We start from the raw sequence: 15,919 nt of genomic DNA on the forward strand, positions 1-15,919 counted from the left end.
TCTCTCTCCTTCTCTCTCTCTCTCCTTTTCTCCCTCTCTCACTTCCTCACTCACCAGGCAGCAGAAAGAGCCTACACTCACTTCCTGAAGCCCTATATATACCTACCATGCTTCATTGTCCTCAAATATGAGGACATTCCTCCTTTCCCCCACCTTATTCAGAATTTCTTTCCAAAAACAAGCCACAGTATCCAAGGCAAATAGTGGATGTCAGGTTCTCAAACCTGCCTCTTGACCCTAGCACAATCATTTCTGCACAAATCTCTGGTCAGGAGACATAAGGAAAGGCATTCTTAACTTCACCCAGCCTCAGTTTTTCGAAGTATCCCCAAAGCCTTCAGGATTCACCCCATTTCTCCTATAAATGTTATCTCAGAGGCAGAAGGGCAAGGAAAGACCAGAAGGGGCAGGGGATACACATTAGGGGTGAGGGAAGGGAAGGGAGAGGGACTTTTATTCTCTTTACAGAAAGATTTGCTTTTTAAAAACAAACAGTGATTTTTCTCCCCCACCCCATATCCTCACCCCAATAGTTCTATTCTGAAAAGGAGGGAAACATAGTTAGGTCAGGAAATTCTTCATTGTTGTAGCTGTTGCTCTGGTCTCCCAGCATGGACAGCATCTCCTGGTAAAAGAAACAGAGCAAATCTAGTCACAACCTTAATCCCTCACATTTATCAAGCTTCTTCCCAACATTCCCCTAAAGCATCACCCCTAACCCCACAGAGCTGCGGGGCTGAGCTCCCTGAGCCTTCCCTACTCCCAGGAACTCTCCGACTCCTTTAGATAACAATATTGGTTCCTAGTCCCTTCTCTGGCTTCCTCCTACAGTTCCACATTTTCCCTCTCTTCTAGTTTTCCATTATTTTCAAAAGGAGAAAAATCTGCTTGACCCTATGAACATATATGGAGTATCTCTTACCCCATTTGTTTTCCACCAAAACCTGTTTTGCCTTCTTTCAACAAGCTCTTTTTTTGTCCTAAGATTACTCTTTGTGTTCTTTCAGTCCCCTCAGGACTTAGACAAATGGGCCTTTATAGGTACAAGCAGTATGTTTATACCCAAGCTACTATGCAGTGGGAATGTGGCTTTCCTTGAATGGGACAGAGTGACTTCTTTAACTTCTTTGCATGGTGCTTCACATCACTAACAATGGTCTGGTTAAAGGCTGTGCATCACCCAGTAAGTTCCAGTTAATGACATCTATCCCTATACATCCCCACTCTGGCTTCTCCCACATACTCCCAAATACCTCAGTCCATATGCAAACTTCTTTCTCTGTTTCTGCTCCCTGACCCTTTCTCCTCCAGTTTCTGATTTTTTGAAGTCTTTTCACCCTCTCACCTGGAAGACCTCAGGCTGCCCAGGTTGCTGTGCTGATGGCTGTTGGACATGTTGTTCATTAGAACTCGACCGATGATGAGGCTGCTGCCCCTGCCACTGTGGCCAGACGCCTACACCCTCTGCTGTCCGTGTCTGGAATTGTCCTGTAGTCTGTCCAGTCTCAGGAGCTAGAAATACAGAAAGGACAACCAACCTTAAACCACTAACTCCACTGGCGAGGACAAACTAGCACACAGATACTTTCGCTCTTCTGTTAATCAATGCCTCGTCTACTTCAAAACCTAGCCCCAAATTAATTCTTCTCTGAGTAGCCTTTCCAAAAAGAGTCCTTTGATCATTTAGATTAAATTTGCTCATTATTTAATATATAACTCATATACTTCTACATAAGGGCTAAAGTCTTCCTCATGTGGGTACATTTTAAATTCCAAATGGACTGTCACTGTACCCAGGACCCAAGAAAACTGTTTTAACTACCAAATCCTTTCTCTTTAGTGGTGTCATTTTCCAGTTTACCCTCCTTTCACATCTGAAACTTACTGAAGTTGGATCCACGACTGGTGAGACTAGGGTAGGCAGCAGCACCAGGTGATGCAGTAGAAGCACCAGGAAGGGACATGGAGCTGAAGGAGGACGGAGTCTGAAAGTTGCCCACACCAAACTGGGAAGAACGAGTCTTGGCTGTAGCCTGAGTAGCCACCTGCTGAAAGACAGGAAGGGATAGAGAACAAATGGAACATTAACATTATTGCACATGCCATTCCTACAAGTCAACTTTCTGTCAATGACTGGATTCTTTTGAGCCAAGCTCATCACTTACTTCCTACTCTGTATTTCTTCTAATTAATGCCAATTTCCTTTGACACTACTTTTAGGCAGGTATGACAAAGTGAAAAGAGCAAAGAACTATCTCATACACTGAAAGTTGTGAGAATTTTTCCAGTTTTTATTTTCCTATACATTTCTTATGCAACTGAGATCATACTGCATATAACAATTTTGGAGTCTGCTTTTTGGTTTGGGCTTTCTTACTGAAAATATTGCTGTGCAATATAAGCATATGTTAATATATGAAAAAATATTAGCTTTAAGCTTATCATATATAATATATATTATATGAGGCTCTTAAACACTTTTTAAAAATAAACAGACATCACTGTGTATAAATTAAAATTAATTTTCTCCTTTATTCCTTTACTTTCTAGTACAAAATGGAAACTCAGAACTGAGTACCTAAATAAATCTATAAATCAAATCTGTTTAACATGTTCTATGTGAACAATTCTGAATAAAAGTGAGTATGTGAAAACCACAGACTTTGCAATTTAGGGATTATCTATATTTTTAATTATCTAGCTATTTCCAACAAAAAGAAAAATTGGAAGGTAGGGGGTGGGGATTGGGGAGAAGTTATCTAAGATAGATGACAATAATTTTACATATGGAAAAAAGCCTAACTAACCAAAGAAAAACTAGTACACAGGGGACAGACAGAGGAGATGCTTTTACCTGAGCAGAGAAGCCTGGGCGGGTGCTGGGGGTCCAAGCTGGGGCTGCTCCCTGCGGGGCACTGGAGTGACGGGAAATCTGGGCCAACATCTGCCCTGCAGAAGCTGATGGCTGGATGATGGTTACAGGAGGGGCCAGACCACTACTTCTAGGAGTGAACAAATAGTGCAGTAAAAGATTAAAAGGATGGGTTTACTACAAAATCTAGGAATCACAGGACAATCTACTGCTATTACTAGGTCCCCTTTATTTCCCTGGGGTTAAGGAAAAGTTGATAACAAAATTTGGAAAAGATGAGAAAAACTGACAGTCACACACCAATCAGGACACACAGAGATGGAACCTATAACATAGCAACAGGACAGGTGCAAAGAAATAGGAGGAAGAAAAGCAGCTTGCCTCATCTTAAGCCCTACAAATTCTACTGCTTTGTCTAAAATAACCAGAGAAAGCTAGGGAAGAATAAAACTTGGATTTAGCAACTGAATGCCTCAGTTGCCCCATAAAGCAGCACATACATAAGGGGCTCACCTGAAATTCTCTGCCGGCCGGGGGGTAGGAGGGAATGTGTTGCCCTGTGAAAATAGCTGTTGGGTGGCAGGGACAGTGCTGGAGGAGATGCTTTTACTCTGATCTGTGGACCAAAAGGAGTGGGGGGAGGGCCAGTCAAGGGGCTGTAGTACATTAGTTCGGCAAGTTCCTATTTACTCATGAGGTATTATGATTAAGTGGGAAGATGTCAGGCAGCAGCAGGCATATCAGTAAGTGATTGGAATGAGAATTTAAAAGGAGAATGAGGAAGAAACACACCCGTATTGATGTTGGAGTAGATTTCGGAAAATCTTGGATCTCTATCCTGGGCAAACAGACCATCTGTCTTCTCGAGGGGCTTGCTGTGTTCTGGCCCTGTGGTTGTCACAGGCTGAACAGAAATGTGTGGAATACAATGATAAAAATAACCATGAAAGATTTAACATGGCAATTCAATAACCCTAACATTCACATAAAGATGCACATACAATCTAACTGGCACTGGGGGACATTTCTTAAGGAAACGATCACAGTCTTCTTCAAAGACAACGACACCACTTACCTGGGAATGACTGTAGCCAGCCAGTCCATCTCTTGCTGATACCACATCGAGTTCTGTTTGCTGTTGCTGCTGTCTATATATTAAAGGCCAGTGAGGAGAGAAAGAATTTTTTTTTTTTTAATGTGGGCAAAGGGCTTAAACCAACAAATAAATAAACCAACAAATGCAACTGCAGATGCCCACTCTCTGGACCACTGATCATTTACGAGTCTTCTACCATTTCTCACCTGGATGCCAACTGCCCTGAGCCCATCTCCAGGGGTAAATTAGCTGTGGGACCTAGCTGTGGTCTCTGGATTGTGTTTGACAGTGTAGGCCTTGGTTCCTGGCTAGAGTTCCTGAGAAAACAGAGAGCAGACAAGCAGAGAAGAAAAAAAGGATCTGACACTGCACATAAACCTGTACAGATTCATTATAAGTGAGGCAATAACTAATAAATTCCCTTTTGAAGTTTAATCCTTTAAGTAACTTCAATTCAGCAGCTATTTCATACCATGGGCGACAAGGTACAAACAAAAACTATGTCCTGTAGCACAAGGGCTTATCCTGTTTGGGTTCTAATTTCTTTTAGGTATTCGATACCTAATTGGTATATATGAGTTTATCTGTATATTGTGGTTTTTTAAAAGCATAAGTTAAAAAACTGACAGTATATATACAAACATTAACAAAGACTCTTTTTGGATAGTGAAAAGTTTTTTCCGTCATAGTTTTTCATACTTTCCAAGTTTCTGAAAAAAGTGTTTATCTAAAAATTTTAAGAATTAAACTGGTAGGGAAAACAGTATGTAAAAATAGGGAACACCATTATTTCCAAAAACAAGTTTTTTAAAAGATTTATTTATTTGAGAGAGAGAGCACGAGCATGAGATGGGGAGGATCAGAGGGAGAAGCAGACTCCCTGTCAAGCAGGAAGCCCGATGCAGGACTCGATTTTGAGACTCCAGGATCATAACCTGAGGCGAAGGCAGTTGCTTAACCAACTGAGCCACCCAGGTGCCCCCAAAACAAGTTCTTAAAAGTACTTAAAATTTCAAAATTTAAACAAAATGGAAAAACAATACTAGTTATTCTGTAATATAAAGATGCAAAACCGAAAAGAAACCCTAGGAAACTACAGTGACCACAACCATATACGTGCGTCCTAAGTAAATACAATTACTAACTCAATCCGCTCTGCTATACTAATCAGATAAGAATTAAACTTTAAAGTCCTAAGAGAAGGAGGACACAGACTCAATGTTGTCACCAGGTATTATTTATACTTGATAATAATTTCTACGCAGATCTTCAAGAGCTAGGCTCAGGGCCAATTCTATATAGATGGATTAAATGGAAAAGAAGTAACCTGACAACTGACATCCATCGGGATTGTATATTAGAAAAAGTAAGAATATGGAGAAACTGGAACCCTCGTTACACTGCTAATGGAAGTGTAAAAGGATACTGAAGCTTTGGAAAATAGTTTGGCAGTTCCTCAAAGTTACCATGTGACCCAGCAATTCCACTCCTAGGTATATCCAACAGAATAAAAACATATCCACATCAAACTAGTATATAAATGTTCATAGCTGCATTCTAAATAGTCAAAAACTAGAAATAACCCAATGCCCATCAACTAATGAATGGATAAAATGTATCCCCGTACAAAGGAATATTATTTGGCAATTAAAAAAAAAAGTACAGATAAATGCTACAACACAGATGACCCTTAAAACATTATATGAAGCAGAAGAGGTCAGTTATAAGGAATCATGTATTGCTATGATTCCATTCATATGAAATGTCCAGAACACACAAATTTAAAGAGACAGAAACTAGATTAGTTGTCATATAGGACTTGGGGAATGGGGAGGATGACTGTTAATGAGTACAGAATTTTTTAGGGGAAATGATCATGTACTGAGATTAGATTGTACAACTCTGTGACATACTAAAAAATTGTACACTTTAAATGGGTGTACTTCATGGCATGTGCAATCTATTGCAAAAACTGGTTTTCACCAAGTTGAGAAAGAAAAGCTCAAACAGAAAGGAATCAAGGAATAAAAACTAACAAGAGTGGATGTAGCTGTGGTCTAAAGTAAACTACGGTCCATGGGCCAAATCCAGTCTACTGCCTGTTTTTGTAAATAAAAGTTTGTTGGAACATAGCCGTCTTTGTTCATTTCATTTGCTAGGACTCTTTTCACGCTGTAATAGCAGAGCTGGATAATTCAGTAGAGACCATCTGCCCCACAAAGCTAATTACTATCTGGGCTTTTACAAAAAGAGTCTGCAGACACCTGCTCTAGATGAAAATCCTTCCAGAACAGAGCAATAAACTGGTATTTAAATCAGTATTGTTTCTAGAAAGGGTTGAAGCATAAAACTGAAACACACACTGTTCACATCTCAGAACTTACTCTCTGAAGTACTATTTGTTAAAACTCTTATTCTACCTGGATGAACTACCCCAAATCCTATAGTAAGTTGGAAGATGAGGAACTTCAGACTAATGGCTTACTACCACAAAAGTAGTAAAGCAGAAAAGTAGGAGACAGCTTGATAAAGCTAAGCAGACTTGGCCCATGAGACATCCCAACCTTGGAAAAGGCCTTTATGGTACATACTTCACATTGGTGTTGGTACAGATGATGTACTCAATTTCATCTGAGTAAGGGTTCTGGAAAGTAAAGGAGCTGGTTCTCATCCAGAGCCACTCTCGGTTCTTAGACCGGAACCGGAACATGACAGACAGCACCTGGCCTTTTAATTTCACCACCTGAAAAAATTTTCATGCTATCAGTGAAACCCACAAAAAACTTTCTTTAGAATTTTTTATTAAATTTCCCATTTCTACAAACCTAAGATTTGTGTGATACTGTCCTTGAAGTACCAGTCTCTTTCAAGGTTACTGATGAAACAACATGTGGAATGAAAGCTAAGTGCTAAATAATAAGGAGGTATACTTATTTTTCTTCCCAGAGTCCCAAGCAGCTATCTGATCACTCTTGTCAAAGTCAAACAGGAGTAACAATTTTTTTCCAGGAAAATAAAGACTGTTTCCCCACTTCTCGTGGAAAATCCCTTAAAGATATGTGGCTCTAGCTTCACACGTCTATTGTAGAAATTTGTAGTTTGATACTGAATAGTTTACATGTTGCTCCTCAATCCTAGATTTTCCCCCCAAACCTTGAGAATTTGTTTTCACAGCAGCCATGGAGGTTTCTATAAATAAAAATAAGTTGGCTTTAGCCTTGTTTTGTTTCTGTTTTTTAAAATAAAGTAATTTTAGATTATTTTAGTTTCTAGTCTTATGAAATAGAAAATTATCTTTTGAACCTCTCTCTCTAACAATAAATAAGATTAGTAGCTAACATTTATTTTATAGTTATTATATGTCAAGCACTGGGCTACATTGTTTTTCAATTTTTTTTTAAAGAACATCAACATTTATTTAACATGATAAAAAAGATATGAGGTATGAACATTTAAACAATATTAAACAGCCTTTAATTCTTACATGTGCTCACTGTGAAATATATACAGAATGAATATAATTACATTTGTACATAACTAAGTACTGGATTTGAAACCTGCTTACTAAGGTATATATCTATTCCAGTGAAGTATAAGCCCAGTGCTTCAAAATACCTAGCCTTTATAAGATATTTTTTTTTTAAACAAAAAGTGGTAACATTTGTGTTTAAGTGTGGAAATAACTGTGTGGAAATAACTGCTGACATTAAAGCGGACTGAGAATTACAGAAGAAAATGAGACATACTTCACTTAGCAATAATAAAATGGCACATTTTATACACACACACATAAACACACACACACGCTTTTCACAAATCAAGTGTGACACACAGCACTGCAGTAACCAAAATGGAGAAAAAAGGAAAACAAGCTTTGTTGGAAATAACTAAATTTATTACTGAAAAAGAAATATAAATCCAACTAGACTTAAGAAATACCAAAATCAGGAAATCAGCAGCTAAGTAAGTAGTTGGAGACCCTCCATTAAAAAGCACCTTTATCTAAGTACCCTAAAATCATAGCAGCAACTAATGTCAAAATAATAACCTCAAGATTATGTAGAGTATACAGGAGTCATTAAAGCTGTTTTGCAATAAACATTTTCCAGAAGTGATAAAATGATACTCTGTGACCAGAAATTGTAAGGTTAGGAATTTCAAGAATTTAAAATACACTGTACAATATCTTCTCCCACTGCTGAAGGCCCATGTCCTTAGTTCTGAATGGATTCAACAGAAGTCAGAATAGTTTTTCAGAACGGTTTCTCTGAGCCTACACAAACACAAAATGTGATTTTTCTGCAAGCTGCAGCTGAGTGCATGGCACTGGTAATGCTGAAGTTCCAGGAGAAAGAGAGACATCTTACTGCCATCATCTGATTTTCTCCAGACATTGGGTTATTTGCTTTAAATGCATTATCTTAATCTTCCCAATAACCCTCTGAATTTAAGTACTGTTATTATACCTATTGTGTAAGAACACTACTGAGGCTCAAAGAGGGAAATCAGTCTACTATAAAGAACTGCTTCCTAAAGCCAAACCTGTACTGAAATTAAATTCACCACTTATTTTCAGAATCTGGTGCCTGAAAATAACAGAGTCAGTTTATTTTTGGCCTTCTGGCTAAAATCAAGTGTAGTATCTGTTCCTATCAGTTTAATATATGACAGCGTTGGTGGTATAGTGGTGAGCATAGCTGCCTTCCAGTTTAATATATGACACGTCCTCTATATGAGGACAATATATTAAATGGATTTTTGGAGCAGGGAGATGGAATAGGAGATTGCTCCTCATCCACACCACACATCGACCTGGTATTACAATAGCTCCAGGAATGGGGCACTCCCTCAGGGGGAATACTTAGGTGCCTAAAGCCAGCTCGAGCTGCAGGGGCAACCTGTGTGCACTGGAATGTTTCTGCCTCCAAGTGAGTGCCTGAGCAGATGGCTTGTATCTGGCCTCCTGTGGGGGGAGGTGTGTGTGTATATATATAAATATATGCACCATGGTTCTCTTCCACTGTATGAGGAACATGAATGGAAGTATGATTATGCCAATAGTAGAAAGAGTTTTTGTTCATTTCTCCTTTCTTTTTGTTTCTGTCTTCAGTAATTTCCTCTCCAAGGTTTTGCTTTCTTGTACTTAAGTTGACTATTTTCTGAGTTTCTTAGGAAGATTTATTAAAAAAAAAAAAAAAAAAAGAGTTTATAATTATTAACTCTTGCCTTTTGGCTTCCGGAGCAGTGCCATGCAGGATGGCAAGAACAAGCACCCAACAAAAGATAGCAAAAAGGAAGCCAAGAAGTGATTGATCCATTTTCTAATAAAAACAGGCACGATGTGAAAGCACCTACTTGTTCAATATAAAAAAATATTTGAAAAACACTAATCATGAGAACTCAATGAACCAAAATCACATCTGATGGCCTCAGGATCGTGTTTTTGAAGTGAGCCTTGCTGATCTGCAGAATGATGAAGCTGCACTTAGAAAACTCAATCTAATTACTGTGTAATTTCCATGGCATGGATCTTACCCGTGACAAAATGTGCTCTATGGTCAAAAAATGGCAAACAATGACTGAAACTCATGGTAATGTTAAGACTACCAATGGTTACTTGCTTTGCCTATTTTGTGTTGGTTTTAACAGAATTTTTTTTAAAGATTTATTTATTTGAGAGACAGAGTGCATGCATGCATGCATGCAGGGTGGCAGAGATGGGAGCAGCAGAGGGAGAGAGAGAATCTCAAGGAGACTCCCAGCTGAGTGAGGAGCCTGACCTGGGGCTCGATCTCACAACCCTGAGATCATGACCTGAGCTGAAATCAAGAGTCGGGCGCTTAACCAAATAAACCACCCAGGCGCCCCTATTTTGTGTTGGTTTTACTAAAAAAGGCAACAATCAGATTCAGAAAACCTCCTATGCTCAATATCAACAGGTCTGCCGAATTTGGAAAATGATGATGGAAATCATGACCTGAGAGGTGAAGACAAATGACTTGAAAGAAGTGGTCAATAAGCTGATTCCAGATAGCATCAGAAAAGACACAGAAAAACCTTGCCAATCTGTTTGTCCACTGCACGATGTCTTTGTAACAAAAGGAAAAATGCTGAAGAAGCCCAAGTTTGAACTAGGAAAACTCATGGAGCTTCACAGTGAAGGTATTAGTTCTGGAAAAGCCACTGGGGATAAGACTAGTACTAAAGCTGAATGAGCTGATGGATATGAGCTACAGCCCAAGAATCTGTTTAAAATTCAGACATTTAATAAATAAAAATCTTATTCGTTTAGAGTTAACTCTTAATGATCTATAAAAGAACCATGAGGGGCGCCTGTGTGGCTGAGTTGTTAAGTGTCTGCCTTCGGCTCACGTCATGATCCCAGGGTCCTGGGATCCAGCCCTGTGTCAGGCTCCTTGCTCAGCGGGAAGCCTGCTTCTCCCTCTCCCATTCCCCCTGCTTGTGTTCCCTCTCCCGATGTCTCTCTGTCAAATAAATAAAATCTTAAAAAAAAAAAAAAAACAACCATGAAATGATTATTCCTACCACCACCCACAGTTCAGTGAGGCCTAGAATATTTTAAGCACTTTAAAGAGTCTCTTGGATACAGCTAGCTGGATACAGGACAGTTGAGTAGCCAAAGCCAAAATACCTTGGGTATTATCCATAGTTTCAAAACACTAGTCCTTTTCTGTTCCTTAAAAATACAGGTTTTGTTTTAAAGGACATAAGATTATGATGCCTGTCACAGTACTCAATCAGTGGTCAATAAATGTTTGAGGAATTAATATAACAAGTATTAGATTAAAATATTATTCAGATCCAACCATGGGGAAAAGTTACCTGTTGAAAGCTATCTCTTAGAAGCTGCTGGTCTTCAGGATGACAGAATTCTACAATATTCTTTCCTAAGAGTTCCTAGAAGTGAAAAAAGAGGAGTAAGATGGACACTTCTATGATTATCTAACTTTCCTGGCCTATCAGTAAACGACTTAGATTTTATGTCCCCTGTGTTTAACCTAGGGTTTATAGAAAGGGGGGGGGGGGACAGAAACAAAAGAATATAGAATCTGCTAAGCAAATGGCCTCTAGAACATTTCTGTTTTTCAGAACATTATATATTTATTTTAGCTATATTTTTACACATTTGAGGTCTAATGTACACATAAATCCACTCATTCTAAATCTACAATTTGATGGCCTCTAACATATTCATACATTACCAAAAATCCAGTTTCAGAACATGTCCACTGCTCCCAAAGTTCTCTTTTGCCTGTTTGTAGTCAACATCTGCTCCCAACCTCCTAGTCAACCAGTGACCTCCCTTCTGCTTTAGTGTTGTCTTTCTAGAAATGTCATATGGAATCATATAATATGTAGTCTACTGGGTCTGATTTCTTACATGTAACTTAAGATTTTTGGAGCTCATCTATGTTGATGCACATAGTAATAGTATATTCCTTTTCATTACTCAGCAGTATTCTAACATGGATATTTCACAGTTGTGTATCCATTCACTAGTTAATGGACATTTCCAATTTTCCCACTTTGGGGTTACTGTGAATAATACAACTATGAACACTTGTATATAAATCTTTATGTGAACAAAGGTTTCATTTCCCTTGAGTAAATGCTTAGGCATAGAACTGCTAGATTACAGGATTATGTATACATTTAACTTTTTACAATTTACAAAACTCTTTTTCCAAGATGTTTTTCTGAAGTGGCTATCCCATCTTACAGGTCTGCCAACAATGTCTAACAGTTACAATTTCTCCCCATTCTTACAACACTTTTTGATAATAGTGGACATATAGTGGTATCTCACTGTGCACATTCTAGTGGGCATACAATGGTATCTCATTGTGGTTTTAATCTGCACTTTCCTACTGACTGATGATGATAAGCATCTTTTTTTTTTTTAAGATTTTAAATAATCTCTACAACCAACATGGGTTTGAACCTACAACCCCAAGATCAAGGGCCACATGTTCCATCAACTGAGCCAGTCAGGGGCCCCATGATGAGTATCTTTTTATATGCCATTCATGTTTCTTCTTTGGTGAAATGTCTATTCAGATCTTGTGCCCTTTTTATCGTATCTTTTATTTTATTTTATCTTTTTGTCTGTTTATCTTAATCAGTTGTAAGACTTCTTTTGTATATTCTGGATACAAATCCTTTTTCAGGTATATGGTTTGCAACATTTTTTCCCTGTTTGTGGATGATATTTTCACTTTCTTAATGATGTCCTGTTAAGAGGGTAAATTTTAATTCTCATGAAATCCAACTTATGAGTTTTTTCTTTTGTGAACCATGCTTCTGGTGTCATAGAAGAAAACTTTGTCTAACTCAAGATCACAAAGATAATCTCCTATGTTCTTCTAGAAGTTTTATAACTTTACCTCTTGTGCATTTATGTTTTTGAGTTGATCTCTGTGGTGTAAGTAAGAGTCTATGTCCTTTGTGTGTGGGGAAATAAACAACTTTGCCATCACCATTGTTGGAAAGAATCTTTTCTCCACTGAATTGTCCTGACACCTTTGTTGAAAATCAGTTGACCATAAATGTGAAGAGACTATATTCTGTTCTATTGATCTGTATATCTATCCCTATACAGATATCACACTACCTTGATGACAAAAGCTTTATAACAGGTGTTAAATCAAGTCCTGTAAATCCTCCAACTTTATTCTTTTTCAAGACCTCTTTTTTGCCAACTTCTTCACAGAGCCATAGCCAGAAGTCTTTCCTGGTCATACAGTTTTGAAGGGCTCTATAATGATTTATTGCTCAACTCTGGTATAGCTACCTGCTCTGCTGAATGAGAAATCTCAATAAAATCATAATAACCAGGGCCAAACTTGCGTATTTTGTGGGTTACTATGTACCTAACCTAAGTGATTACATAAATCATTTTAACGATGGTCATACCATTACAACTAATTAAAATGAACTCTCCTGCATTATCTGTATTAATATCAACAACAAAAAATAAATACATATCCATGCCCACTGTTCCCATGTGAGAGCAGCCATATTTTTCTAGATTGGATGAATAACATTGGTAGAAACCTGAGAATAACTTAAGCTACAGTTAGAATAGGTTCATCTCTTTTTCTGATCTGGGCCTGATATGTTTTGGCTCTTCTGGAATACATGACTGAATAATCTCAACAAAACCAAGGGAAAACAGGCTTTAGTATCAATGGTTGAACAGCTCCAGTTCTTCACCTGTGGTTGGTAGCCAACAGTAGCCACACAGCGGTGATCCACAAAAGTGAAGATTCCCTCAATGTTGTGCCGAGAGATGAACTCTGTTGGTTGACAAATATTACTCATATCTGTACAGTTGGGAGAACTAGTTACCTGAAAGTAAAGAGATAAAAACAAGATAAAATGACACCATTCTTTTTTTTTTTTTTTTAAGATTTTTATTTATTTGACAGAGAGCACAAGCAGGGGGCGCAGCAGAGGGAGAGGGAGAAGCAGGCTCCTTGCCGAGCTGGGAGCCTGATGCGGGACTTGATCCTAGGACCCTGGGATCATGGCCTGAGCTGAAAGCAGAGGCTTAACCACGTGAGCCACCCAGGCACCCCGATACCATTCTTTACAGATACATTTCCCATCTCCTCATGGTCACATATATAGACACGACACTTCCAATTTTAGAAATTTCTGAGCTTCCATATTTCATCCAAACAGGAAAAAAATGACAATCACAATCAGAGAGGGTAAGAGGGCTAGTTCCACTCCCACATATGTATCCTATACCAACTTTGTGAAAAAATTAAAATTCATTCAACCCAAAACTTACCTACTTTTATTTAGCTAGGCTGTGTTTGATTAGAAAATTAGTCCCCAGTAACCAAGAAACTTATCTAGTTTTATGAAAAGAAAATTCCACCTTTCTAGTCATATAACAATAAAATAAAAAGGGGCGCCTGGGTGGCTCAGTGGGTTAAGCCTCTGCCTTCGGCTCAGGTCATGATCTCAGGGTCCTGGGATCGAGTCCTGCATCGGGCTCTCTGCTCGGCAGGGAGCCTGCTTCCTCCTCTCTCTCTCTCTGCCTACTGGTGATCTCTCTCTGTCGAATAAATAAATAAAATCTTAAAAAAAAAATGCAACAAATTATTATGAATAAGTAAATAAATAAATTAATTAAATAAAAAGATCTCCCTTCTCCTGCAATGCCTGGGTAGCTCAGTCAGTTAAGCGTCTGCCTTTGGCTCGAGTCGTGATCCTAGATTCCTGGGACCGAGTCCCACATCAGGCTCCTTGCTTGGCAGAGAACTTGCTTCTTCCTCTGCCTGCTGCTCCCCCTGCTTGTGCTCTCTCTCTCCCTCTCTCTCTCTCTGATAATAAACAAAATCTTTAAAAAACAGATCTCTCTTCTTCTGTGTAGAAGCAGAAGAAATTAATTAGAAAGAGAAAATTCAGCACTATGAAGTTCACAGTGTGAAAGATAGGGGGGAAAGATCTCCCTCTTTCTCTTATTCTTTTCAACTTCTGCTATCCAAGAAGAGAAGCAAACTATGAATGCTATGTTCTTCCCAAAATCTGGGGTTTCACAGAACTCATTTGTATTTAGAGAGTAAAAGTAAAATAACATGAACAAGTCCTGAAGGAGAGTTCTCACTGAAAAGGAATGATATGGGACTTCCAGGGAAGATGGTGGAGTAGGTAAACCCTAAACTTACCTTGTCCCATAGATACAACCAGATAACAGCCGCTTCAGTGTAAATAACCCAGAAAAGGAACCAAAGATTTAGAGAACAAACTCTCTACAGCTAAATGCAGAGAAGAGGCCACACTGAAGAGAGTAGGAAGACTAAATGGATACACTAAAAGGACCCGTGGACTGTCCACAGGAAGGAAGAACTCAGTGGGCACAGAGAAGGGAGAGAAACAGACTATCACACCAGGGAGACCCCACAGGGAAGACAAATCCCAATAACATTTGGTTTGAAACCAGAGGGGCTGAATTTCAAGAATTGCTTACCAACAGCAGGGCTTAAAACCTGGAACACTTAAGTATCAGCAGGCTCATGGGAAAGCTGGGAGGGCAAGAGGAAACCAAGTCCCCACCCTTAAAGAGAGAGCACAACAAACAGCCCCATGGAGATAAAGCACAGAAGCAGCACTCTGAAAAACACCCAGGGTATAAAGGAGGGAGATTTGTTTACTAATTTCAGAGCATGTGCTGGAGAGGCAAGGATCACTGGAAAATTCCTCCAGTACTAAAGGAGCTGGCTAGTGCCATTTCCCTCCCTTCCCCACTCCCCCTTAGCACAAACACACTGACATCTGCAGGAGCCAGTGTGATACCAACACTCAGTACTTCACTTGCTAACAGCATGCCCCACTCATGCATACACCTGTGGGCATACCCCCGCTAGCCAGCCTGCAACACCAGGTCTCCTCCTGTAGCAGACCCCTGCAAACCTTGCTAACATCATGCACCCCACCCCTATGCATTCAGAGCTACTTATATCTGGAAAATGCCTGGTCTGACTCAACTTAAGCCCACAGCAGCCCAAGACTGGCCCACTACAATGATCCAATACAAGGACCAAACCCTGCCCACAATAGACAAAGAGAGCCATTGCAGACGACTGGACTAAAGGCAAAAGCTGCTCAGTCACAATAGCAAGGCACACATAACATACATATAAGACACCCCTGGAGCACTACATTCTGATGAACAGGGGACGTGGCACTATAGGTCACTACTCTCAAGAGCAGGAGCTGTACCTGAATTTCCTAACACAAAGAAACAAAGAGTTAGACAAAATGAGGACACAGAGGAATATGCTCCAAATGAAATAACAGGACAAAATCACAGCAAGAGACGGAAACAAAACAGAGATAAGTAATACACCTGAAGTAGACTTTAAAGTACAGAGGACTTGAGAAGAGAATGAAGGACCTCAGTGAGACCCTTAACAGAG

The 15,919-nt window shown here is 39.2% G+C and overlaps 1 protein-coding gene and 1 pseudogene across 4 annotated transcripts in view; one reads left to right on the forward strand and one right to left on the reverse strand.

Moving 5' to 3' along the window:
* Positions 1-5: 5 nt before the first annotated feature.
* ARNT (aryl hydrocarbon receptor nuclear translocator) overlaps positions 6-15,919 on the reverse strand; it is a 70,432-nt gene continuing 54,518 nt past the window's right edge. For 2 of the 4 annotated variants that reach the window (XM_032843587.1, XM_032843584.1), the window contains 11 exons: positions 13,203-13,337; positions 10,812-10,886; positions 6,560-6,711; positions 4,175-4,285; positions 3,948-4,020; positions 3,665-3,776; positions 3,386-3,488; positions 2,855-3,002; positions 1,886-2,048; positions 1,346-1,512; positions 6-625 (listed from right to left, as the gene is read on the reverse strand). In XM_032843587.1, the coding sequence (XP_032699478.1) occupies positions 536-625; positions 1,346-1,512; positions 1,886-2,048; positions 2,855-3,002; positions 3,386-3,488; positions 3,665-3,776; positions 3,948-4,020; positions 4,175-4,285; positions 6,560-6,711; positions 10,812-10,886; positions 13,203-13,337 (1,329 nt within the window). In that variant the 3' untranslated portion in view covers positions 6-535. The remainder of the gene's footprint in view (positions 626-1,345; positions 1,513-1,885; positions 2,049-2,854; positions 3,003-3,385; positions 3,489-3,664; positions 3,777-3,947; positions 4,021-4,174; positions 4,286-6,559; positions 6,712-10,811; positions 10,887-13,202; positions 13,338-15,919) is intronic. The other 2 variants (XM_032843586.1, XM_032843585.1) reach the window with 2 other exon arrangements.
* LOC116858823 lies at positions 8,573-8,817 on the forward strand (annotated as a pseudogene).

The sequence above is a fragment of the Lontra canadensis genome, unplaced genomic scaffold, assembly GCF_010015895.1.
Source record: "Lontra canadensis isolate GAN:19392208 unplaced genomic scaffold, GSC_riverotter_1.0 scaffold142, whole genome shotgun sequence".
Lineage (NCBI taxonomy): Eukaryota > Metazoa > Chordata > Mammalia > Carnivora > Mustelidae > Lontra > Lontra canadensis.